The sequence below is a fragment of the Agelaius phoeniceus genome, chromosome 29 (assembly GCF_051311805.1).
Source record: "Agelaius phoeniceus isolate bAgePho1 chromosome 29, bAgePho1.hap1, whole genome shotgun sequence".
NCBI classification, from domain to species: Eukaryota; Metazoa; Chordata; class Aves; order Passeriformes; family Icteridae; genus Agelaius; species Agelaius phoeniceus.
The window spans coordinates 3,678,081-3,703,698 of record NC_135293.1 but is presented as its reverse complement, the minus strand read 5'-3'; the positions used below and the strand labels follow the sequence as shown (position 1 = coordinate 3,703,698).

Here is a 25,618-nt window from a genome sequence, read left to right as displayed (position 1 = left end):
CCACTGCTCCCTTGTGACAAGGACAGAGCCCTGGCAGGGCACAGCACAGATCAAGGGTGGCACCATCCCCTCCCTTCCCCTGAGGGACTGTCCCTGTCCTTGGCTGCCCAGGGAGCAGCTCCAGCCTGGGGCACAGCTCAGCCCTCCCTGCCTGAGGCAAACCCAGCCCTGCTCCATGCCAGGAACGAGTGAGAGAGTTCAGAGACACAAACAGAGGAGTTTATTTCACTTGGACACAGCAATTGCAGCCAGCTCAGCACACACGGGCACAGGGGGAGCTGCAGCTCCAGTGGTGCCTTTGGGCACTGGAATTCCTGACCCAAAGCAGAGACAGTTCTGGGTTTAAGCCCCTGAGCCCACCCTGCTCTAACAGCAGGGAAATGGCACCAGGAACCAGAGCTGGGCTGCTCTCCCTGCTCAGGTGAGGGCTCCTGGTGTGCAAGGAGCCATTCCCAGCCCTCCTTCACCTGCTGGGCCTGCACAGCCTGGAACGAGCACCAGGAGCTCCTGGCTGTGCCCACCCTGGGCACCTGCACAGCTCGGGGCTGGTTGAGCACAGGGCCCCAGGAGAGGCAGCCTGGGCTCCCAGCCCCATCTCCTCTCCCCAGGCACAGCTCCAGAGCTCAGCCCACCCAGCTCCACTCTGGGGCTCCCCCCTTCAGACACTACAACATTCCTGAATTGTAAAACACAGACAGATTTCACACATTGTACACAGCCTTATAAATAATCCCTGGAGTCAATCACTTCTTAGAATACCAGCCATGGATACAACTTCAACAATACAATTTATGGCTTCATTATAACTCAAAAAGGTAAAACAAACTCAAAATATTGCACAGACAAGCCCAGTTCATGTGAGTTTCCACCTCCACTGCTGTGTGTAGTCACAGCATTTGTCATCTCAGACAGGAATAGTTTGTGGGGAAGGAGATTTAAAATTATAAGGATGCCATCAGCATGCAGGGAAACGTGCAGCAGGGAGTGAGGACACTGCTGGAAAATGAAATCTGCCTTTCTCCCTTAGCAGAGAAAGGGCAGCTCCTGATTTGCAGCTCCTGTTTTACATTCATCTCAAGAAAAGAAAACTTTGGTTAGAACGTAACATGTCAGGTGGATTCAAGGTAAACATCATATTGCCCTTATAAAAATGGAAATAAAAAATACAAAGTTGAGATATTTGGGATATCTCAGCAAGGGACACAAGACACAGGAGAAGATGGGCAGGACCACGCTCACCACACTGCAGGACACGGACAGCAAAGCGAGGCCCAGGGACTGCCTGGAGGCTGAGCTGCTTTATTTCACCAGGATCCAGGGAATCCCTCCTGGGCAGCTGGGAGTGTCCTGGGGGTGGTTTCAGGGCTGGGCTCTATGGCCGGCTCGAGGGCTCCCCCGAGGGGGTTTCGGTGTCCGTGTAAAACTGAGCGATTTGGTCCCGGTATTTCTGAGCCACCACCGGCCTCTTCAGCTTCATGGTGGGGCCTGTGGGGAACCAGCAAAGGGTTAAAGGGGAGGGCAGCACTGGGAGCACCCAGCAGGGCTGGAGGGAGAGGCAGAACACGGGAACAGGGACCTAAGAGAAATTCTAAACTTCTCTCTGGGTTTAATGCAATGTCCCTCCCATCCCCTGTGAGCCAAAGCAGCACCCAGGGGGAATGGCCCCAGCCCCAAGCCAGGGGATTCCCCCAGGGAACGGCCCCAAGGCTGCCAGAGCTCCAGGAGCTCTCAGGGCTGCTCAGGGTGGGCTTGCTGGGGTGGCTGGTGATGATCCCTGAGGGTCCCTCCCAGCTCAGGATATTCCATAACCCTGTGAGAGGCATCACAGCACAAGGCAAGTGCTGCTCCACTCAGTGCTGCTGGGCACAGCTGGGAATTCATCCCAGTTCATCCCACCCCAAACAGAGAAGTGGAAAAGCCCCAGGGAGGCAAGGCCAGGGGCAGCTCTGTGCATTGGGGGTTGTGGTTGTGTTGATGTTCAGTGCCAGGGAAGGGGCACAGGGCACACCCCAGGCACTCACCGAGCTCTCCACCAAAGAGGGAGAAGTCCTTCTCCAGCAGGACCCACTTCTGAACCTTCTGGGCATTGGACACAGCTCCCTCATTGACAGCAGAGATCCCTTTCTGGATGGCAGTGTAGATGGCCTTGTCTTTGCTGCTGATGATTTCTGAGACCTTGGTGGCCTTGCTGCCCAGCCTCTGACAGAATTCCAGAGCTTCTGGAGTGAGGTCATCTCCAGGCTCCCCCGTTTCTGCATCCACAACGCACTGCAGGCCAACCAGAGCAGGAAACTGAGCAGTGCTGAGCACCTGAGGCCTCTGCACCAAGGAGCCTCCAGCCCTGGCACAGCTCCTGGGGTCCCTTCTGGGGTCCCTTCCCTGCCCCACTGCAGCCCCTCAGCTCTCATCCAACCCCAATGGAAACCTGGGACAAAGCACAGATAAACCCCTCAGGTCTCTGCCTGTTCTGGAGCCCATCTGCCAAATTCCTCCTGTGCTGTCCAAAGTTCATCTCTGCTTTCCAGACCTTTTCTGGAGCACAGTTTACTTCCCTACCCTGTGCAGCAGCAGTCTCAGAGTCACACACAGCACTCAGCCATGACAACAGCAGCTCAGATCTCCTGCCCCAGGCCAAGGCTGCTGGCCCTGGTCTCAGTAAGGAGCAATTCCCACTCTGACAATCAGCACAGGCCACCACAGATGTGTCCTGGTGGAGTTTAAAGCCAGAGTCTGACAAAGAAATCCCTGACAGGTTTTTACCTCCCTCACTGCTCTGGGAGAGACTGAAACAGGTGAGGAGAGCAGAAGGGTTTCCTTGTCCAGCCCCACTTTTGGGTCTTTTCCTTCTGTTTCTTTCTGCCCTCTGTGGCACAGCAAAAGCTGCCCTGAACAGCAGCAGGGCCTGATGCTCTGGGCAAGTGACAACTCTGTGCTTTCAGCTGCAGCCAATTCTGCTCCACAAGACACTAAAAATGTGTAACTCTTCCTCCCTGGACTGACTCAGATTCAGCAGCACAGGTGGTGGATCCCCATCCTCTTTGCCATTACCTTTAGTGTCAGGAGCATAGAAAGGAATTTGGCTTTGTCTCCAACCAGCATGGCATTGCTGATGATGGGAACAGCATTCTTGACAGCATCCTCGATTGGAACAGGAGGAATGTTCTCACCTCCTGCTGTGATGATGAGCTCTGGAAAACAATCAAATCCTGATTAATGCTTGGAGCTTCTCCCCTTCCCACAATCTGCAACAACTCAACTGCTCCTTTGGATCAAACACTGAGTCTGTGTCAGCAGAGCTGGAGAAGGCAGCACACCAGGACAGGGAAAGTCACAGGGTGACCATCCCCAAAAATGTTCCAAAATGTGGGGATGTGGCACATTTGGAAGGGCTTTTCCAGCCCCAGTGCTGATCCCTGACTGCAGCAGGTCTGAAGAGAGGAGCAGGAGCTGCTCACACTCAGCCCAGCCAAAGCTGCCCTGGTGCTCCAGGGGTGCTGGCAATGCAGGTGAGCCCCTTGGCACAGACCCCTGAGCCTCTAAAGCTCCTAAGTTGGCACCCAAATTATCAGAAATTGAAGTGAAAGTTTGCTCTGTGTGCTGCAGAGCAGAGGGGAACCCCTGCTCAGCCTCCTGTTCCTCAGAGCTGCACCTCTGACTCTTGAGGGCTGAAGGTTTGAGTGACCTTGGCTTCGTCTGGGGTTGCTCAAACTCTGTCCCAAGAGCCACATTGCCCCAAGGCATTTGCACAACCAGTGTTAAGCTGCTGTTTTCCTTGGTCACCCTGCAAAGCTCCTCAAACTGAGGGAGCTGCTGATAAAACAAGCCCCCAAAGCACTAACTGCACTGGGGCTGAAATCAGAGGGCTTCTCCCTCCCTCTGCAAACACAGCCTGGCTCCAGAGGCTGCCCCTCTCCTCCCACCCTGCAGCCACATTCAATGGGAACTCCAGGAGGAGAAGAATTTGAACATTCTTCTGTGCAAGTCACAGCCACACAACCAGCAGAGCATCCCCTGTCCCAGAGGAGGTTTAGATTTTTCCCAATATCCAGGTTAAGCTGGATATTGGGAAAAATTTCTTCACAGCATTGGAACAGGCTGTGCAGGGCAGTGGTGGAGCCACCATTCCTGGAGGGATTTAAAAGATGGGACAGCTGGGGACATGGGTTAGTGCTGAGGGAACAGCTGGGCTCATCAACAACTCACTGATTCCACAGTGCTGCACAACACCAAGACAAAGCCAGGGGATGTGTTACCTTTAATTCTGCCTGTGATGAAGAGGAATCCATCCTTGTCGTGCTTGCCCAGGTCCCCTGAGTGCAGCCAGCCATCCTGATCAATGGCTTCTTTGGTTTTGTCCTCCATGTTCAGGTAGCCCATGAAGACATGCCTGCCTGAGAAGCAGATCTCCCCAATGCCATCCTTGTCTGGTTTATGGATCAGGGTGTGGCACCCTGACAGCTCCTTCCCACAGCTGAAACACAGCACAGAGCAAGGATTCATTTATTTTACACCAAATTCAAGCAGAAGTTACAGCAGCACCTCTCAAGCTGAAGGGTTTGAACAAAGCCCAGCAGCTTTTTAGCACAAGAGCTCAGGCCAAGAGCTTTAAAGGCATCTGCTCATGTAAGGACAGCTGCAGAAAGAGTTGCTATTGCAGAGATCAGTGCTCACACACCTGCTGGTTTGCACTCATTGTTCTCAACACCTGAGCTTTGAATGAGCAGATTTATGTCCTTGGCAGCAAACTTTCACTGTGCAGACTGAACAAGCTGCTCAAAGACCCCCTGCACCCTTTAGTCATTTGCCATTAAAGCACAGGATAGGGTGGAGTTACCAACCTTCCCTCCATCCCACCAGCCCCTCACTTCTTCCCCAGCTCCCACAGAACCCAGCCAAGGTAAATTCACACATCCCCTGTGCCATGGCTCCCCAGTGACCTTTTAGAGCCAGCAGGGCTGTGGGGATGAGCTGCAGCAGCAGAGTTGGATGTGCCAGAGGCAGAACCCCCCTGCCCTGCTGCCAGGAGGGCGCTCACCTGCCCAGCTTGAAGGCGTGAGGTAGGGAGATGGTGTGGGGCCCAGAGCTCTCACTCATGCCATAGAGCTCCAGCACAGGAATGTTCAGGCTCAGAAAGAACTCCAGGGTCTCTCTGGTGATGGGAGCAGCCCCTGTGTAGCACTTGGTGCAGCGGTCCAGCCCGATGGCCTTGCGCACCTTCCTGTACACCAACTGCCGGGCCAGGCGGAAATTCACCGGCTCCTCCGAGCACCTGCACCAGCACAGGGACAACTCACAGCCCTGCCCTTCCTCCTTTCATCTCCACCCTACTCCAGGACATAAAAAATATAGAACTCCTCCCCCTCATCCTTTTATCTTCATCCTGCTTCAGTTCATTCAGTAAAATCATGGATTATTTCCCCCTCCAGCCCTTGCTGTTCCCCCTCGAGGCCAAGTTACACTGGTCTAATGTCATGGACTTATTTTATGAAAAATCCTTTCATTAGGATCTTTTCTCCTGAGAAGCTTCAGCTTCTCCATGTTTTGCTGCTTTGGAATGTGATTTGGAGAATTGTTTACCCAGCATGTGAACTGTTTTTACTTGATGACCAATGACAGCCACCTGTGTCGAGGCTGTGAGCAGTCACAAAATTTTATCATTCTTTTCTTTCCTTTTCTAGCCTTCTGATGAAATCCTTTTCTTCTATTCTTTTAGTATAGTTCTAATACATATTTTTTTTAAATATAATATATATCATCAAATAATAACTCAGCCTTCTGAAACATGCAGTCAAGATTCTCATCTCTTCCCTTGTTCTGGGACCCCTGCAAACACCACTACAGTCTGTCACATGAGATGGAATCCTGGATGGAATATAACCCCTGGATGGAAAAAAATCCCTGATTTGACAGGAAGATTCTCCTAAAAACTCATCAGCATGCCTGAGATGTAGCTCATAATTACCCATCCATCTTCTTGAGGTTGGTCTGCAGCCCCACTCCCTTGGCCCACGCTGCCACTTTCCGGCGGAGCGCTGAGGCTTTCATGCCCACAGATTTCATTTTCTCTTCCATCTTTTCCCAGACACGAGGAACTCCCAAAAAAGCAGTTGGCCTCACTTCTCGCAGGGTCTCCACCAAGCTGCCCTGAGAGAAGCAGGGTTTAATGCAGTTTTTAGAAGTGATTCACTGCAGACTTCAGGTCAGTACTGGTCACAAGCAAAACCTTGGGAGTCTGCCACGAGTTTTGATGAATTGTTTGCTTTTTGCAGCAGCACCAAGAGAAGGGAAGCCCTGAGGCATTGCAGTGGGAATTGTGAAGGGAGCAGGGGTCAGTGCTTTCAGTGCCAGCACTGACACAAGAACCCTTTGCTCAGGACTCAGGTTTAGCTGGGGCCATGGAGCAATGTGGGCAGAGCAAACACAAGGCTGTTGCTCAACCAGCTCTTGATGTGGCACCAGGTGTCAGGTGAGAACTCAGCAGATCCCAGTTGTGAAGGGCTGGGTCAGCTTCTCCCAGTTTGTGACTGAGTCAAAAGCTCAGGCTTCAGTCAAACCAACAGGGGCAGCTGGTCAGTGGGCAAAGTACACCCAGATAGGAAAGCTGACAGAGCCACAAGATAACACAGCCTTATTTCAAGCACCTGTGGGAATCCACACAATCAGAGGGTTTTGGGAAAGCTGCAAAAGGCCTCAGAGACAGCAGAACTGTGATTAGAGCTAAGCAGCAGCCATGAGATTGGTCAGCAGAAAAATTATTTTAAAAGTAGAAAAGCAAGGACAAATAGAACAATGGCCTGTGTATTAACACTTGTCTAGAATAACTCCCTAAGCTACAGAAAAGTTTATCTAGCAAGATATTAGGAAGTTTGAAGCTTAATAATGGAGCTCTGTGTTTTAAGGATTACAAGCAGGTATTGTATTCAAAATAAGCAAGCATTGTTTGAACCCAAGGCACATGTGCTTATAGTGGTTGGATAGAACCACTGTCAATGTGCTTTTGCTTTGTGTGATTGGTCAAAAAACTTATAAAGTGAGCTGTAACATTGAGTTCTTCATCTGCTGCTGGGGATGTGAGCTGCTGGCATCTTCCCATTGTCATCACCATGGAATGAGGCTGATGCTGGAAAATCAAACAGCTCCAGGCAGTTCCACACAGCCCCGTCCCGTTGGTGATTTGTACAGAGCCCCTGGCCAGCGACAGCACCCACCCCAGCTCAAGCAGTGGATCAGTGGAAGTTTATTGTCTTGGTTTTTTTTTTTTTACCTTCAATGCATCTGGTTGGGCAAAGTAAACTTGCACTCCGAGGGTCATGGCTGCCCAAATGTCACACATTTGTGCAGCAATGTGGCTGAGGGGCAGGTAGCTGACCACCTCCTCCTGCTTGTCCCGGGCATCTCTCAGCATGATGAAGCGCGCGGCCACCGCCGCCGTCCACGTCAGCTGCAACAGCAACCACAGGGGCTTCAGAGAGGGACAGCACAGAACACACAAGCACAGCTCAGCTACAGCACCCTGGGATCTCAACAGCAGCACTTGGCTCCTTCAGCTGGAGCCCAGGAGACTGAGGGGAGGCTCCTGGGGGCTGCAGCTCCTGCCCAGGGCAGGCACAGGGGCAGGGGCTGAGCTCTGCTCTGGGACAGGGACAGGAGCCCAGCAAGGGCTGGAGCTGGGCCAGGCCTTGGCATGGAGCTCAGGGCAAGGTTCTGCCCCCCGAGGCTGCTGGGCACTGCCCAGGCTCCCCAGGGAATGGTGCCAAGGCTGCCACAGCTCCAGGAGCTCCCAGGGCTGCTCAGGGTGGGGTTCTTGGGGTGGCTGGGCAGGGATGGGGCTGCACTGATCATCCCTGGGTGTCACTGTCACATTTTCTGAAAAATCTCTTTGCCCAGGATTGTCTCCTGGGAAGCTGAGAAGCCTTGGAGAAAATGAAAACAATAATTATCTGATTTGCTTCTCCTGTGTTTTGCTGCTCTGCAATGAGGTTTGAACATTATTTACCAACAGGTGATTGTTTCATTGCTTTCATGTGAATTGTTTTTGCTTAATGGCCAATCAGTGCCAAGCTAAGCATCATGAGTTTTTCTTTAGTATCTTTTTAGCCTTCTGTCTGTATCCTTTCTGTACTCTTTAGTATAGTTTAGTATAGCATTCTTTAATATAATATAGTATCATAAAAAAATAAATTAAATTAATAGAATAAGATGAATATTATTAATCAATAATATCATTAACGAAATATAATATCTATATAACTAATATAAATATTTATGAGGAATAAATATATAAAGAAAATTATTCAAATAAATAATTTATAAAGACTATATATAAATTATAAGTATATATAATATAATTTATATATAAATATATATAAATTATAAATATATATATCATATAATTATATTATATAGTCATATATAGAATATATATTTTTATATAATTATATATATAAATATATAAATTACATAAAAATAATATAAATGTTAATAGTATTATTAAATCTTAATCATTAATTATTTTTATTAATATATGGAATAATTAATTAAATAAACCAATATATTTTAATTCTTCTAAGAACATGGACTCAGATGCATCATTCCCTCCATCTGGGAACCCCACAAACCCAACACCTGAGGGTCCCTCCCAGCTCAGGCTGCTCTCCCTGCTCAGCCCTGGGGTGGCTCTGGGCACTCACGTTGTCGTGGCTGAGCATGACCCCCTTGGGCTGCCCCGTGGTGCCCGAGGTGTAGATGAGGGTGCAGCACTGGTTGGGTTTCTGCGTCGCGATGATCGCGTGGAGCTGCTCGTCCGGCACGTCCCTGCCCAGCTCCAGGAACTGCCTCCACTGCAGGGAACACAACAGCTCAGCCCCTTTGTGAGGGATTACCCACAGGAACAATGGAACTCTTTCCAAGAGCCTAAGTGAGGGATGTGGGACTCTAGGAGGCTCCCCAAAATGCAGTTTATTCCATCCAAGATATTCTAGCTGTCCAGGATCATGGGTGACAGAGCCTGTGCCCACAGCTGTGAGCTCCAGCTGCAGGCAGGCCTGGAGACCCTCATCCCACATTCAGGCTCTTACCAATGGTGCCTCATGTTGGGCACCACTGTGACAGCCTAAATGAGGGATGTGGGACTCCAGGCTGCTCTCCAAAATGCAGTTTATTGTATCCAAGATGTTACAGCAGTCCAGGGTGATGGGTGACAGAGCTGCACCCAAAGATGGCAGCTCCAGCTGCAGACAGGCCTGGAGACCCTCATCCCTCATTCAGGCTCTTACCAATGGTGCCTCATGTTGGGCGCCACTTGAGAGAGAAAATGAGGGATGTGGAACTCCAGGCAGCTCTCCAAAGTCCATCCAAGAGGTTCCAGCAGTCCAGGATTGTGGGTGACAGAGCCTGTGCCTACAGCTGCCAGCTCCAGCTAGGCCTGGAGACCCTTAGTTTAGGTTACAATGCATTCTGGACTTTTCTATTGGTTACAATGAATTCTAGACTTTTCTATTGGTTACAATGCATTCTAGACTTTTCTTTGCTGAGCATCTTAATACAGTAGAACCAATCTATACCTTAACTTTTATCTACAGCCTATCATAACTACTATAATTACCATATTCATGTTACTGTTCTCCAATCAATAAAAGTCAGTACATTACAGTTTAAGCTAGAAGCTGTTTTTCAGTTTTCTTGCAGTGGAAAATTCTGAGACCCTTTTTCTCCTTGCAACATTTGCTGCCTTGTTTGCCTGTGCTCTCTTTCTGCTTGGTAAAAACATCTTATTTAAAGTAGGTTTATCCTTTGCTCTAAGCCATAAAACCCCTTCTAACTAACACACCCTTTGCCTCCTTGGTTATCCAGTAAGACTGGCTCAGCAGTTCTTTTCTTCTATATCAAAACTTGCTTTCACTTCTATTCCTTCTTCAGATTCTACATCCAAAAATCTTTCTGCCAAGCACACATATCTGTGAGACTTTCTTTTGTCAAACTTCCATCCTTCCCAACAACTCTTTGCTACACACAAAGAGAAGGAAGCTGTTCTCCTGTCCAGACCTCTGTGTACACCCACACTGTCACCCCAAAGTGTTTCCTGGCTGACACAGGGAGAAGCAGAAAGGAGCCAGACCCACCCCCAGCAGCTTTACAGCTCTGTAGCAACTCCCTGGAGTAACTGTGGGGCTCAAGGTGTCTGGCAATGGTCAGTAAGCTCACAGCCCCCTTACAACATGGATTATCCAGGTTGCACAACAGCAGAAACCTCCACCAAAGCCAACACAGCTCAGGGGATCACAGTCACAGAACCCCGGGCTGGTTTGGCTTGGCAGGGACCTTAAAGATCATCTCATTCCAAGGCCCTGCCATGGACAGGGATGTCACCACCAGATGTTGAAGGGTGACAGGTACTTGCAGCCATCAGCTGAACACAACCAGCACTCAGAAGCTGTGAAGAAAGCCAGGACTCACCGAGTACAGTTTTGGTCTGTTCTCTTTGATCTCCTCCCCATACTGGACAATGGCCTTCAGATGAGGTAGTCTGTGTTCAATCTGTGTAAGAAGGGAGATTTGTGAGGAGGAGCAAATGCTGCTTGTCCCTTTCAGGCCTCTGTAACCCCACTTAGACACTCCTCAGATTTGCCACTTCATGTAAAGCCAAGAGAATCCCACCTGTGCTCCTAAAGAATGGGTTTGCCCCACTAGAAACAGTCATCATTTGAGCTGGGATGGTGCCAGATAACCTAGAGGACACTCACTTGTTCATTTTGGCTTCTTTAATTTTAAGCCCAAGGTTTTTAAGAAGTGAAAGCACCACTTAACCTCTGTGAGACACAGTGCCAGTGACAGCTCACCTGGCTGGAGCAGGCAGCACAGCAAGGAATTCATCTCTGCTCTCAGACCCAGCACTCCCCTCCCACAGCATTTTACCCTCCCACATCTGTCAACAGGTTGCTGTAATCCCCAGCCATTTAAAAAACATAATTACTTCTAAGATTTTCTGCAGCTGTTTATGGTTTTCCACCACTATGATGTTGGCACTGCAGTTCTCTGCTACATAATGACAGGCCTCAGGAGAGTTTGTAGTGTAGATCCCAACAGCAAATCCCCTGGAAAAGGGGAAAAAAACAGAACAGAAAAGCAAAACAGAGTTAGAGGACAAGCAGAGTTGCTGGGAAAATTTCAGAGAGAAAACTTTAAGAACAATATCTCATAAAATGACAACAAAAAGGGGAGAGCTTAATTCCAAGAGGAAAGATTCTGTTCTGGGGCATGGGAAATGTCAAGAGCAGAGCAAGGGAGCAAAATATCTCATGTGGAAGGCAGATATCACAATCCAGCCATGGGATTCTCTGGCATTTCCTTAATCACTGTGTACATAAGAATGCTTTTGGATTAACCTACTGGTCATCTTATTTTGAGAGAAGCAGCTGCCTGAAAAAAAGCATTTCATTTTTGTCTCATTAATTCATTATGAAATAGTTCAGCTTCTATCTACCTTCATTAAATCCAAATATAAGCAATTGGATTTGGGGTGTTTTTGTTTGCTTTACTGGGGTTTTAATCAAAACCTGCTTCTCATGTGAATGCTGCAGTCACTCTCTGCCTGCCAAAGCAAAATGCATGGCCAGAAACAAGAGCCTTACCCTGCAAGGATAGCTCCAATGTCAGCAATGAACCACTCAGCAGAATTGAATCCCAGGATGCCCACTCCATGGAAACGCTCCAGCCCCAGCTGCAAACAGAGATGGCATCAGGAACCTGCCCTCTCCTCTGGCCAAAGCTCAGGGAGCATCTGAGATCCTGCTGTGAGACAGCACTGAGGGAGCAGCTCCTGGTCTCAGCATTAGATTATAATAGTTTTTCCCCAAAATAATGTGACAAATTCAACACACGTTCACCATTCAGTACAGCCCAGAAATGAACTGTAGTGCTGTCTTTACAAGATGTTGTTGCCATATTTTTGCAATTAAAATTTGTCTTTTATGTCAATCCTGTTGCTGATGTTTCCTGCATAATAAATCTTATCTGTGGTCCTGTCACCCAGTTTAAATTCTAATATGTGCAATGTCCCCCATACTGATGCAAAGCTGGAAAAATACTGGACTCAATTTACTGGACATTTACATCATGGAGCTGCATGGATAAAACCATTAATTACACAATGAACACAGACATTAGCAGTCTATTGATGATGTAATGATATGTAATGTATATATACACTGAATAACCCCCCAGGAGCCAGCATGGAAGCAGTGAAAGTTTCACAGCACTGTCTCACTGTAAGAGGGCAGGAAAACAGGGATTTGCTGAGCTCTGCCCTTGGAAAGCCAGGCTCACTCACAGGAATATCAACCTGCAGTGCAGTTGGGAATGGGAGGTGAGAGGTGACATCAGACAGCACCTCCTGGGACATCTGGGACAAGCTGGGAATGGCAAATATCAATAATGGCCAGAGCAACAAGCTCCAGTGGTGCCAGGACCCAGAGCATCCCCCTGGCTGTCCTGGAGTGCCAAGAGCCCTGCCAGGGGGCTCAGAGACCCTGGCACAGAGCCCAGAACACCTGGGGGTTTGATTATGACCCATGGAGCAAATCACCAACCTGGTATGAAGGTCAGCAGCCTCAACAGTTTAGGTAGAATAATAGTGAAGTTATCACAGGGTGGAAAAGTAGATTTTGGGGTTTTTGGAATGGGGGTTCAGGGGGCAAGATGGAGGGAACTGGGTGTGCCCAGCCTTGCTCCTTCTTCTTCTTGGCCTCCACCTTCTGCTGTGATGGTGGCACTCACAGATTGGTTTAGAGCAGAAGCTCACTGTCTAACACAGGTGATGGGTATTGGGAAGTTATGGTAAATATGGCACATGTAGTTTTTAGTATAAACACATAACCCTCCCTGGGGGTGGCCAGAGTGCCTCTGTCTTGCTGAGTGGACCTCAGCTGGACAGGAGAAGGAATTTTACAGATAAGATACAATAAAAAACCTTGAGACTGTGAAATGAAGAGCTCTGACTCCTTCTTCAACCACCAGGCTGGGAAAAGAGACTTTCTAACACATCTTGGGTCACTGTGAGCAGCAGAGGTCCCAAGACAGTGGCAGTCACACTTGGCTATGAAATTCCAGCCCTTGGAGTCCCAGTCTTTAACTCCCTCAGCCAGACTCTGGTTTTGTCCCAGAGTGGAAGATCCCAGCACAGGAGTAAAACCAGGCTGGCCTTAATTTGAAGGGGTAAGACTTGATCCCAGCAGTAAAAACAGGTAGTGCTGGTTTCTGTCTCCAAGTCTCCTAATCCCAGCAGCAGCAGCAAAAGGCTGGGCCATGTGGGACATTTAAGTCTGGTTTTTAAGATCCTTTTTTTTCTTAGAAAGATGAACCTTTCCAAGCCTCTGGAGGGGCAGTGTCCAGGTTTAACATAAACCTCAAACACCTCACTTGAAATGTTTCCTTACATGCTTAAATGTGGAAGCAACTGTCAAAAAAAATGAAATACCAAGGTGTCCATAGCATGTTCAGGTACTTCCCTGTCCCTGTAAGATTCATCTGCACTCAGGGAATTTGCAGATTTAAGATAGACTTGAGTGCAGCCATTCCACCACTAAAATGAGTGAACATTAAACTCGACTTTGTTTTGTTTTGACACAGTGTTTCATTTGGTTTGCTTTGACACAGTGGTAGGAAGAGGGAGAACAGTTTTAAATTAAAAGAAGAGAGATTTACAACAGATATTGGGAAGGAATTGTTCCCTGGGAGGGTGGGCAGTGCCCAAGGCCAGGCTGGACAGGGCTGGGACAGTGGGAGGTGTCCCTGCCATGGCAGGGGTGGCACTGGATGGGCTTTAAGATCCCTCCAACCCCAACCATGCTGTTTTTAGGATTCTGTGCCTATGCCAAAGAGAACTCCACAAACCCTTACCTTCAGAAAGCTTTTGGCTGCTTTCCAGCACTCATCATAGTACATCTTATACGTCAGCTTTATCCATTTGCCATTTTTTTTGGATGCAAGGGCATAATAGTCACTGTATTTGCTGACACTTTCCTCCAGGAGCTGGTGCACAGTCTTTGGGGCCTCGCTGCCAGGGCCCTGCTCTTCCATCCTCAGCTTGACCTCTCCATCACGACGAGTTGTCCACATGCTGGAGCCAGGAGAGGGGGAGCCTGCTTTGAAAGGAAAGTGTTCAGCATCTCAGATTTACAAACTTCCTGCTGCCATAACAGCAATAGGAATGCAAGTCTCAAGCATACAAAAGCAAATTGTTACACCTCCTCCCACACCCCTTTTTTGACCTTTTCTTCGTGACCATTTTGCCATGTGAATCCCAGTATTTTAGACTAATAGCCCCTAGAGGACTTTGAAATTTTGTCAAACATTTCCCACTTACATCCCCTCTAACCTGCCCTGCTGCCCTAAGGCTCTTGTACTGGTATGGTGAAAGTTTTGTGCATCTCATACTCTGCTATTTTTAATTTTTTTTTCTTTTAAGGAGGACTGAAAGCAGGACACTGGTACCTGGCAGATGAGCACCAGGCACTGACACTGCCTATTTAACCTTTGAAGCACTGCTGTGCTTTAAAGTCTTGAGTTCCAGACACTTCTGCACAACCCATCCTGCAACCTGAGCTGCTTCTTCCATTGTCACAGTTTGACAAATCCCTCTCTCACTGCAACAATAATTTCAGGCACCCCACAGTCCCCAAACCTCCATCCACTCACCTTTGGGACCGAGTGTGTTCACCTGATATCCCTCAATCTTGGAATCTTGCCCTGGCTCGCTGTTGTGTGGCTCAGCAGTTCTGCAAGGCAAAAGGAATTATCCCTGGATGAGAACACTGAGGGCTGCCTGCCACAGGCAGCTTTGCTCCATCCCTTAATGTCAGTCCTTGGATGTCAGAGTGATTCCTGATGCTCTGCAGGTGATTTTATTCATTCACTGCCCTGCATGGCCCCAGCAATGGAACAGCTCCCTCAGAGTGTGCAAGCTCTGCCTGTGCTGGTTTTGAACACATGAGGATTGTCCTAATTGCAGCTTTCATTGCAGACAAGCTGCAGAAGAATGCATAAACATCATCCTAAAAACAGCCATAATTTAATTCCTAAAGGCTGCTCCAGGTGCCTGGAATAAAGAGTCTGCAGCTGGGAGGAGGAGGAGGAGAAGGGGGGCAGGAAGGGACACTTGGGTCTGGAACTCATCTCCTGTTTGCAATATGTGAGTCCAACCACAGGGGACTGTCCCTGGGGACACTCTGCAGTCACCCCGAGGGAAACCCACAGAGATTTCCTGTAAAAGAGCAGGAAATTGATTCAACAGGAAATCTTGGTCTTAGGTATTCCCATTAAAACCAGGGCTCCCAGCAGATGCTTGGGGAGAAACAGAAACAGGCTCATCCCCACGTGCTCCAGCCACTCCTCCCAGCTGAGCTGTCCTTTCACTTTCAGCCCTGCAGGAGCTGGTGAAGCACCCCTTGCCTGCTTGCAAAACTGTTCTTACTCCAACCCTTCCAAGCTGGAGTGCTCACAGCCCCAATGAGGAGGGTAAGGGACAATCAAGGCTCGTGTCCCACTTGAGAGCAGGAGCTGGAGGCCAGACCCAGTGAGATTTGGGAATGCCACCCTCCAAGCAGGCTTTGTTCCCTGCCCTGGGCAATGCCCTGCCAGGACCATTGATGTCTGGGTTTTAGCTGAGTTAAGGTTTCACTGCAGAGACCCAAAGTTTCCATCCTGCCTGGCCCTACCAGGCCCTTTGCCTCAGCCCATCACTCAGGTGTTGTTCCTCCAGGCTGGTGTTTTCCCTTCTCAACAGCAGCACCAAGCCCAGGCTCTTCCAGGAGGGCCCTGACATCACAATAACCCCAAACACTGCAGGGGCAGCTCTGGGGCACAAAGGAGCCCTGACTCTGCCCATCACAGTCACACTGCACACAGATGAGAGCTCCCCTGGGCCCACACAAACTCCTCAGCCCCAGCCAGGCAGGGCTGCCACCAAGTCCCACCTGTATTTCCTTTCTACCAGGCCAGAGACAAGACAACCAGCACAGGCACTGTGTGAATTTCAGGGTAAGGGGAAATCTCTTCCCTCTAATCTACATTTATGCTGAATTTCTAGGGAACACATAACCATGACTGCTTTGGGCACATGAGGAGGTTCAAGGCCCAGGGAGGATCTGACATGGCTGATCACATCTCCTGTTCTAAAGCAGAACTGCTCCTCTGAACTAATCTGCAGGCCAGCAACCAGGGCTGAGTAAATAATTTCTTTATTTCCCCCTAGGGGATTATGAGATGTTCCCATCTCCATGCTCCCTCCTCATTACTGAGAACATTTTTCAGCACAAATTAATCCTCAGTTGCAATAGTTCTGCACCATTTCTCCACCAGCTTTTATGATCAAAGCATGCAAATGACCCAGTAATATGAGCAGAAAAGCCCCAGCTATTTCCCTTGCAGTCAATCAAGTCATCTTTTTTTCCCCCCTTACAACATGTAGCTCAATGCAACCCCAAAAAATTTAGGTAAAGAGGTTTTAATCAGCTAGATCCCATTATGCTGTGGTGAGATACAGACCCTAATCTGCTCTTTAGTCTGTAAATCCAAGCAGCCTCTTACCAGCAGGAGTTTGAGATCAGTGTAGGTACTGCACATGAGCTGCTCCCTGCGGAGGCAGGGCTCTTCCAAAATCATTTTAATTAATCAAAGTAAGCATGGTAGAATACAATTCTACATACACAGGTAAATAAAACAGGTTCTACACAACAGGTAAATAAAATCCTAAATAGACAACTAAATCCTAAAGAAAATCCTAAATTAGACCAACCTGGGTGAAGAGTTGAGCAGCACATCTTCCCCTGCCACCTCGCAGCTGCCTTGAAGAGCTGAGCTGCAATAAGCCACGGAGACCGGTTCTGCAAGTGCCATCCTGGCGTCTGACTCACACAGCACTGTCCCTGCGAAAGAAAACACCTTGGAAACATTAAAATCCAGCCCCACGTCACAGCGAAGCAGCTCCACTGACGTGAGCCAGGCAACCCCAAAGAGGCTGCATTTGCACCAAACAACAGGAAATTCAGCGGGCAGCAGGGAAAAACGGTGGGCACTGCAAAACCCCACAGCAGAACCAGGCACCCACAGCTCCCCGAGAGCACCACGAGTGGAACCATTTGAATTCCACGCTCCCTTTGCCCCAAATGCTGTCCCAAAAGCTCGGCTATAGCAGCCCCCGATCTCCCCGCAGCCTCACCGCGCATCGCCGGTCCCGCAGCCTCCCCTCCGCAGCCGCTCCGCACCGACGTGTAATATCCTTTATTTTTAAACTAGCGCCCAGGAGGCAGATCTGGAGCATCTTATGTCATGTGCTGCTGCCTCGCAATTGGAAGCGGCTCGTCACCCCACACCACCGCCTCTTAAGGAGGCTCTGGCCCCACACCCGCCCGCCCGCCTCGGCACACCGGGGGTTTCGGGTCCCTCTGGGGAGGACACCTCACATTCAGCCTGTTTGCATCAAAATAACCTTGTGCAACTGTATTTTTCTTTTCTTTTTTTTTTTTTTTTTTTGGTGGCCCCCGCGCTGCTTTCAGCACTTTGTCTTTGGGGGAGTTCACCGTTTTCTAAACGCTGGTTTTATTTAAGGTTTACACTCATCAAAAGCCTTCGGTGATTATGAGTCGCCAGGCTGAGCTTTAATTGTTTCAAGGGATTTCAAGCTGATTGGAGAGGAATCCCATTATCCTTGATCTTTCTAAAAAGTGGATTTTAGGCTGCTATTTTGTACCTGCATTAGACAGACACATTTAAATCGCGTGATGCGAGGGGCATGGTCGCCTCCACGAGGAACAGGAAAGTCTTTTTATAAAAAAAAATCTTTTATGTCATAAATGCGACCGAGCACGCTGCAGCCTCCTGCCTTTACCGGGAGGGGGAAGGCTCAGGGGCGTCCCCCTTTCCGCTTACTCATCTGCACAGGGACACGTTGCTGCTCACGCCACGCTCCGCTACAGCCTGCGAGTCACCACGCCACAAATCGTTTAATTCACCAGCAGCGAGAGGGGGATGTCTGCGAAAAACCCAGCTCTGAAGCGCACGGATGGGCGGCGGGCGCTGCCGCACGCCCGTGGAGGGCTGGAGCTCCAGAGGGGTTCATTGGCAGCGGGGGAAGAGGGTGTTGGAGCCAAAGCCCCGTGCTCGGAGCAGCATTCACCAGCCCGGAGCTGCTCCCTGCCCTTCCCGGAGCTGCTTCCCCTGCTCGGAGCTGGTTCCCTTGCCCGGAGCTGCTTCCCCTGCTCTGAGCTGCTCCCCATGCCCGGCTCGGAGCTCGTTCCCCAGCCTGGCCTGGACCTGGCTCCCCTGCCTGGCCCGGAGCTCGTTCCCCTGCCCAGGTCAGAGTTGTTCCCTGCCCAGCCCGGAGCTGCCTGGCCCGGAGTTGCACCCCCTGCCCGGCCCGGAGCTCGTTCCTCTGCCTGGAGCTGCTCCCCTCCCCGACCTGGAGCTGCTCCCCTGTCCAGCCTGGAGCTCGTTCCCCTTGCCCGGAGTTGCACCCCCTGCCCGGCCCGGAGCTCGTTCCCCTCCCCGATCTGGAACTGCTCCCCTGCCCAGTTCAGAGCTGCCCAGCCCGGAGCTCGTTCCCCAGCCTGGCCTGGACCTGGTTCCCCTGCCCATGTCAGAGTTGTTCCCTGCCCCAGCCCAGAGCTGCTCCCCCTGCCCAGTCCAGAGCTGGTTCCCCTTCCCGACCTGGAGCTGCTCCCCCTGCCCAGCCCGGAGCTTGTTTCCCCAGCCTGGAGCTGTTCCCTGCCTGGCCCGGAGCTGCTCCCCTTGCCCGGCCCAGAACTGGTTCCCCTGCCTGGAGCTGCTCCCCCTGCCCTGCCCGGAGCTGCCCAGCCCAGAGCTCGCTCCCCTGCCTGGCCCAGAGCTGCTCCCTTCTCCACCCAGAGCTCGTTCCTCAGCCTGGAGCTGCTCCCCCTGCTCGACCCGGAGCTCGTTCCCCTGCCCGGCCCAGAGCAGCCCAAACCCACCCACAGTGTCCCCTGAGCTGTCCCCAGGGCCTGTCTTGCCCAAGGAAACCCCAAGAGTGGCCCAGGAGGGACGGAAGGCAGCAGCTGCCATCACTCCTGACCCCTTTTGCAGTGCTGCTCCCCCTTTCCTTCCCAGCACCCCACAACGAGGGGTTCAGGGCACCCCTGAGGGAGGCTTTGGCCTCTGCACTAATTACAGAGTTTCTCTTGCCAACTGTGCCTTAGTGCAGCAATGAAGTTCCAAGGGAAAGGGTGAGGTGTCCTCACTCCTGCTGTCAGGGAATTGTGGCATCCCAGAGTGGTTTAGTGGGAAGGGACCTCAAAGCCCACCCAGTGCCACCCCTGCCATGGCAGGGACACCTCCCACTGTCCCAGGCTGCTCCCAGCCCTGTCCAGCCTGGCCTTGGGCACTGCCAGGGATGCAGGGGCACCCACCCTGTGCCAGGGCCTGCCCACCCTGCCAGGGAACAATTCCTGATTGCCAAGATCCCATCCAGCCCTGCCCTCTGGCACTGGGAGCCATTGCCTGTGTCCTGGCACTCCAACCCTTTCAAACAGTCTCTCTAGCTCTCATTTTCTTGCAGGCTCCCTTCAGGTCCTGGAATGCCACAATAAAAGGTCACCCAAAGCTTGAACAATCCCAGCTCTCTCATCCTCCCCTCACAGCAGAGATGTTCCATCCCTCTCAGCTCCATTTCCATGGAAGGTTTTCTGCATCACCCTCAGGCACCCAAGAGGGAAAATCTCCTCCAGCAGAGCCCATCCCTGAGCTCTGCTCTCACCGTGCCCAACCCGGGGTACACTCACACCGAGCTGAAGTGCAATCTGTGCAGCTTCCCAAAGCAGACACGCGTTTTAGCCAATAAATTCAGGTTAGAAGAAATATTTCCCAATATATACAGACCCTCCCTAGCTTTGCTCAGCCCTTTCTTCCCTGATGCCGAGTTACAACCAAGCCGCTGGGAAACACACAAGTCCCAGGGTTAGGAGGGAATGATCTGTAAGGTCCTTTCCCAGCCAAACCATTTCATTCATGGTTCTCCAGAGCCCGGTGTAGCTCTTGGACACCAAATGTTCCCACCCCACGTTGTTTCCTGAGGAATTAGCACACCGTGATGTAAAGAGTGTTCAGGAACACGGAGGACACGCTCCCAAACAAAAAACCTGCGGGAAGAAACCTCCCTTTTAATTACGCCCGTCTGACATCTTAAATCATTGAAATAAAAACGCATTCTGCTTTAGGGGAGCGCCTGACCCAGAAGAAGGGGAAATGGGGTGTTTCTGTGGAACCACTTCACTGACAAATCAAAATAAAGGTCTGAGTAAAGAGCAAACTTGTGGCAATGAAGGGGATAGGAGTGGAATTTCCATTTCCAACAGGCTTTGGACACACCTTTACCTAAAACACACACGGAGCTCCAACAACACCACTTCAAATTCAAATTACCGAGCGCGTTATCAGCCACTTGACATTTTCCAGCACGGCCCCACTCGGCTTCCTGTGTCGGATTTCTTTTAAGCGGCAAAGGCACCGCATCCGCTCTGCTCCCGTCCAGAGCGGCTCCAGGCGACCGCCACATCACCATCAAAACCGAAACTCGACACTTTTGGTTCCTTTAAAGAGTCACTAAGCGAGGAAACAAAAGCTGAGCGACTCACACTTCTTCCTCTTAGATAAACTCAGTTTTTGGGAGAGGCAGCTTCCTGAGCACTAAAGGTTTTGTCACTGACCACAGGTGCCGGGCAGTGCCCCGTGCCCTCCTGATGCTGCAGTGGAGAAAACAGGAGGAAAAGTAATTTCAGCCTCTGTTGGGATGATGAGTGACTGTCACCAGTACAGACAGGCACCCGACTCTTTTCCTACTTGCAGCTTTGCTGCCTTGTTTGCCTGTGCTCTCTTTCTGCTTGGTAAAAACATCTTCTTGTTTAAAGTAGGTTTATCCTTTGTTCTAAGCCATAAAAACTCCTCCTAACTAACACACCCTTTGCCTCCTTGGTTATCCAGTGAGACTGGCTCAGCAATTCTTTTCTTCTCTATCAAAACTTGCTTCCATCTCTATTCCTTCAGGCCCTACATTTAAAAATCTTTCTGCTAAGAAGCAAACATATCTGTGAGACATTCTTGTCAAACTTTCATCCAACCTGCCCACTGACCATGGCTTGGTCAGCAGACAGCTCAGAACTCTCCACTGCAGGCTCCTTGCTCCTCCAGGGATGTTTCTTTGAGGTGAATTCATCCCGTCGAGCTCCTCCTCCCTGAGCTACTGCTTCCCCACACATGTGCACAGCGGGGAAAGGCCCAGCAGGAGAGCTCAGGGCTGTGCTCTCTGTGTTCCTGTACTCCTATAAAGGCCCTGTATTTCCTGTATTCCTGTTTTCCTGCCACACGTGGCTTTGTGTCCCCTGGGAGCACAGCAGGGCTGGGAGCTGGCACAGGAGCGGCCCGAGCTCTGGGGTCACTCAGAGCACCCCAAACTCTCAGATCGCCTCGGGGAGCACCCCAAAGTCACTTCATAGAGCATCCCCACCTCTCAGGGCATCTCAGAGCATCCCAAACTTTCAGATCACCTCGTGGAGCTTCCCAAAGTCACTTCATAGAGCATTCCCAGTTCTCAGGTCACTTCATAGAGCACTCCCACCTCTCAGGGCATCTCAGAGCATCCCAAACTCTCAGGTCACCTCGTGGAGCATCCCAAAGTCACCTCTTGGAGCATTCCCACCTCTCAGGACACCTCAGAGGACCCCAAACTCTCAGGTCACCTCACGGTCCCTCACAGCACAGGGGAAGGGACACTCCTTCTCCTCGCACCACCTCCTGGGGGAAACTCCCCCTCCAACGCACCCTGTGTTCATTTAACCAAAACCACCAAGAATTTCCCCCTCGCTGTCCGCACGCCCACCCACCCACAAACGGGACACCACCAGAAGCATCTGCCGGGCTGCGATCCCCACACATCAGGAGCCGCTGGGGACACCCAGGGGGGCTGTGCGGAGCCGGGACCCCCGTCCCTCCCTCAGCCCCGGCCGGGTCGGGCTTTAGGACCGCGCGTTACCTGCGGGCCCGGCGGGAGCGCACGCGGCCCCTCAGCGGCTCCCGCGCGCCGCCGGGCGGAGCCTTTAACGCCCTCGTGGGGGGGCGTGACCAAGCACCGATTGCTCCGCCCACTCAGTCAGTTTGAAACACCCCATTGGGCAGTATGGTGGTGGGCAGAGAGGAAGCCACGCCCCCTTCATTAGGGGAGACGCATCGCCGCGCGATTGGAGGAGGCAGCTGTCAATAACAGGAAGGCCACGCCCCCGCCCCGGCGCGGGTTACCCGCGGTCAATGCCCGAAGCGGTGTTCCGGGACACTGGGAATGGGCTGTGCCCAACACCGGGATTGAGCTGTTCCACCGAGATTGGGCTGTGCCGGACACCGGGACTGGGCTGTGCCCAACACCGGGATTGGGCTGTTCCACCGAGATTGAGCTGTGCCCGACACCGGGATTGAGCTGTGCCCGACACCGGGATTGGGCTGTTTCTGACACCAGGAATAGGCTGTTCCCAGCCCAGAGAATGGGTTGTTGCCAACACCAGGAATGGGCTGTTCCACTGGCTTCCAGCCCAGCCCCAACACCTCAACTGAACCCTGGCACCCAGTGCCACATCCAGGCTTTGTTAAACACACCCAGGGATGGGGACTCCACCGGGCAGCCATTCCAGAGCTTTATCACCCTTTCCATGTAAAACTGAAAGAATGATGAATTTTTCCTAATATCCAACCTATATTTTTTTCCTAATATCCTAATTAGGTTTTGCCTAATATCCTACCTATAGGATAGGATCTCACCAACTTCCTAATATCCAACCTATATTTTTTTCCTAATATCCAACCTGTATTTCCCTTGGCACAGTTGAGGCTGTGTGCTCTGGTTCTGTCAGTTCCTGGAGAAAGAGCCCAGCCCCAGCTGAGCACAGGCACCTTTCAGGAGCTGCAGAGAGTGATGAGGGCACCCCTGAGTCTCCTTTTCTCCAGGCTGAGCACCCCCAGCTCCCTCAGTGCTTCCTCACAGGGTTTGTGTTCCAAAAGCTTTTTTTTTCCATCCAGCACAAGCCAAGGGCACAGCTAAGCAGCACCACCAGCACAAGCTCTGCCTGTGATGTCCAGACCCCCTTCATTATCAGAATCTGTGGTCTGGTGGCAGCTCCACCATCTCCTGCCCTCCCTGGGCCTTGCTTGTTTAAGCTGGAGTCCACTGGAGTCCAACACTGTACATTGATTTCTTTATTACTGTGTTTTTAAGGGTTATGATCAGGTGGATCCATGGAACTGTTCTCAGTTGTTCCTGGCTGATAAAGTTGCAGAAAAGCCAGGATTTTGTTTATCCTGTCAGGAAAACAGCTGTAGCTGTGAAATGAATTATTCCTGCTATTTTCCTGGTGCAGACCAAGAATTCCAAGCCATTGTTTTGTTGGGTTTTTTTTTTCCTGTGAATTCTTCTCTGCCTCCTCCCACTCACCCAGGGAGGGGAGGGTTTGGTTCACCCCACTCCAGCTGATGAGCAAACCTAAGGAATATGTGATTAGGGCAGCTGCTGCCAGAAGGTCAGGCTGCAGCTGAGGGATATTGCAGCTGTAAAACAGCTCCAGCAGAGCAGGACAGCAGGGCCAGGGCAGCCTCAGGAGCCCCAAGCTGTCCTCTGGCCCAGGCACCTCCAGTTCTTGCTGTGCTGGCTGTTCCCTGCACTCTGAGCCTTCCCTGCAGCTCCTCAGCCCCTCCAAGGTGGCTCCATGCTCACTCAGATGGTGAATTTATTCTGGAGAGCAAGACAAAACAGCAGCCTGGAAGCTGATGAGATCTGTAAAATTCAGATGCCTGATCCTCATTCTCCAGCCTGGCCTGGTCCTCAACCAGGCTCTGGCTCAAATTCTCACTCAGATGGTGAATTTATGTTGAAGAGAGCAGCCTGGAAGCTGGTGAGATCTGTAAAATTCAGATTCCTGACCCTCATACTCCAGCCTGCCCTGGTCCTCAGCCAGGCCCTCTGTGCTGACAAGGGCAATGTCATTCCCAGCGAAGCATGGAGAGCTGCAGGGGCACAGCCCAAAGGTTAACTCAAGAGGCAGGAGTCACCAGATCTATTTTTGGCCATTCCCTGAGCCAACAGATTACCTGGGGTGAGCTGGGTTTCATGTCCTTGTCCATCAAACCGAGGTTGCATCACTCCCAAGGTAAATCCTGTGCTGTTTGCTGATCCCCTGCTGGTCCTGGGGCCAAAGGGTTCCACAGTGGTGGTGAAGAGCAGGGATGGGCACAGGTGGTCCCCAGACACCCCTGCCCCAGGCAGGAGAGGGGGCTGATAGCTCAGAGTTGTTATTGATTGGTGATAACACAGCACAGCCCTTTATAAACAAGCAGGGAGCTGTTGAGCTTGGAATAGCAAAGGCACCAGAGTGCTCAAAGAGCTCCTTTGCTGGCTCTGTGTTTGCCAGGATTAACCCCTGTGGAGCCACTGGGCTCTTGTTTCCTGAGGAACAGGAGCAGGGTGGCCCCAGCAGCTCCAGGAAAGGGAAGGAACCAGGACCAGGAGAGGTTGGGGGTGAGTCAGTGGAGAGAAACTCTGCAGAGAAACACCTGGGAGGGAATTACAGCCCTGGACAGACCATGGGACCTTGGGGGCATTCTGGAGCAGTGTCCAGTTCTGGCCCCATGGTTCAAGAAACACAAGGAGCTACTGGAGAGGATCCTGTGAAAGAGGATGAGGAGTCTGGAGCATCTCTGTGATGAGGAGAGACTGTGGGAGCTGGGCCTGGTGAGCCCAGAGAAGAGAGGGCTGAGAGAGAATTCACAGAGAATTCACAGAGAATTCACAGAATTCACAGAGAATTCACAGAATTTTGGAATCACTGGGCTGGAAGAGACCTTCAAGACCATCGAGTCCAGCCCAGCCCCAGCACCTCAACTGAACCCTGGCACCCAGTGCCACATCCAGGCTTTGTTAAACACACCCAGGGATGGGGACTCCACCACCTCCCCGGGCAGCCATTCCAGAGCTTCATCACCCTTTCTGTAAAAAACTTTTTTCCTAATATCCAACCTAAATTTCCCTTGGTGAAGCTTGAGAGGATCCCATAAATTCTAGATAAATATATAAATAATAATTTAGTTTGTGATGGGCACAAACTAAAACACAAGACAAACACCTCAACATGAAGCAAAACTTCTTTCCATTGAGGGTGACCAAGCTGCCCAGGGAGGGTGTGGAGTCTCCCTGTCTGGAGACATCCCAAACCCACCTGGATGTGTCCCTGTGTCCCCTCCAGGTCATTTGGGGTATTGTGATATTTATATGATATGGTTTTGCCTCCAGAAAGTAATGTTAACTCGAATGAAAATGTTTGAAAAGGTAAACTGAAATGTAAGGAGTGCAACGGGGTGGAGGTAAGATAAGAAACAGAGTTTATTGTCTAAACCTAGAGTTGCAGTTATCTCTGTCTCTTGCCTATCTGTATTATTTTCTTCTCCTGCTTTGGTGAAAAAATGCTGCAAAATAATAGAATATCTGATTAAATCCTATGTCATGTATCCCTCATGCAATGCAGAGCTTAAACTATGGCAATAGAGAGGAATATTTCATTATCTCCATGTACCTAAA

At 50.8% G+C, this 25,618-nt stretch overlaps 1 protein-coding gene across 3 annotated transcripts; it reads right to left on the bottom strand.

Annotated features, from left to right (window-relative positions):
• Positions 1-197: 197 nt before the first annotated feature.
• ACSBG2 (acyl-CoA synthetase bubblegum family member 2) lies at positions 198-22,100 on the bottom strand. Of its 3 annotated transcripts, none has more exons than XM_077191401.1 (15): positions 22,037-22,100; positions 16,793-16,922; positions 14,695-14,774; positions 13,897-14,141; positions 11,631-11,719; positions 10,973-11,093; positions 10,456-10,536; positions 8,691-8,840; positions 7,265-7,441; positions 5,963-6,144; positions 5,036-5,269; positions 4,254-4,471; positions 3,049-3,188; positions 2,022-2,268; positions 198-1,485 (listed from the first exon to the last, which is right to left on the bottom strand). In XM_077191401.1, the coding sequence occupies exons 2-15, from the start codon at positions 16,891-16,893 to the stop codon at positions 1,373-1,375; spliced, it is 2,178 nt and encodes a 725-aa protein (XP_077047516.1). In that variant the 5' UTR covers positions 16,894-16,922; positions 22,037-22,100; the 3' UTR covers positions 198-1,372. The 3 variants fall into 3 exon arrangements, with proteins under 3 accessions (XP_077047516.1, XP_054506105.2, XP_077047515.1); XM_054650130.2 differs by lacking the exon at positions 22,037-22,100 and adding an exon at positions 17,216-17,370; XM_077191400.1 differs by lacking the exon at positions 22,037-22,100 and adding an exon at positions 17,216-17,370 and having other exon boundaries at positions 13,897-14,138.
• Positions 22,101-25,618: the final 3,518 nt, after the last annotated feature.

Excerpts from the sequence above, each read along its gene's own strand:
- ACSBG2 (XM_054650130.2), bottom strand. Across the intron at positions 6,145-7,264 it reads CCCAACCAGATGCATTGAAG|GGCAGCTTGGTGGAGACCCT; the intron begins GTAAAAAAAAAA and ends TGCTTCTCTCAG. Across the intron at positions 3,189-4,253 it reads CATCACAGGCAGAATTAAAG|AGCTCATCATCACAGCAGGA; the intron begins GTAACACATCCC and ends ATTGTTTTCCAG.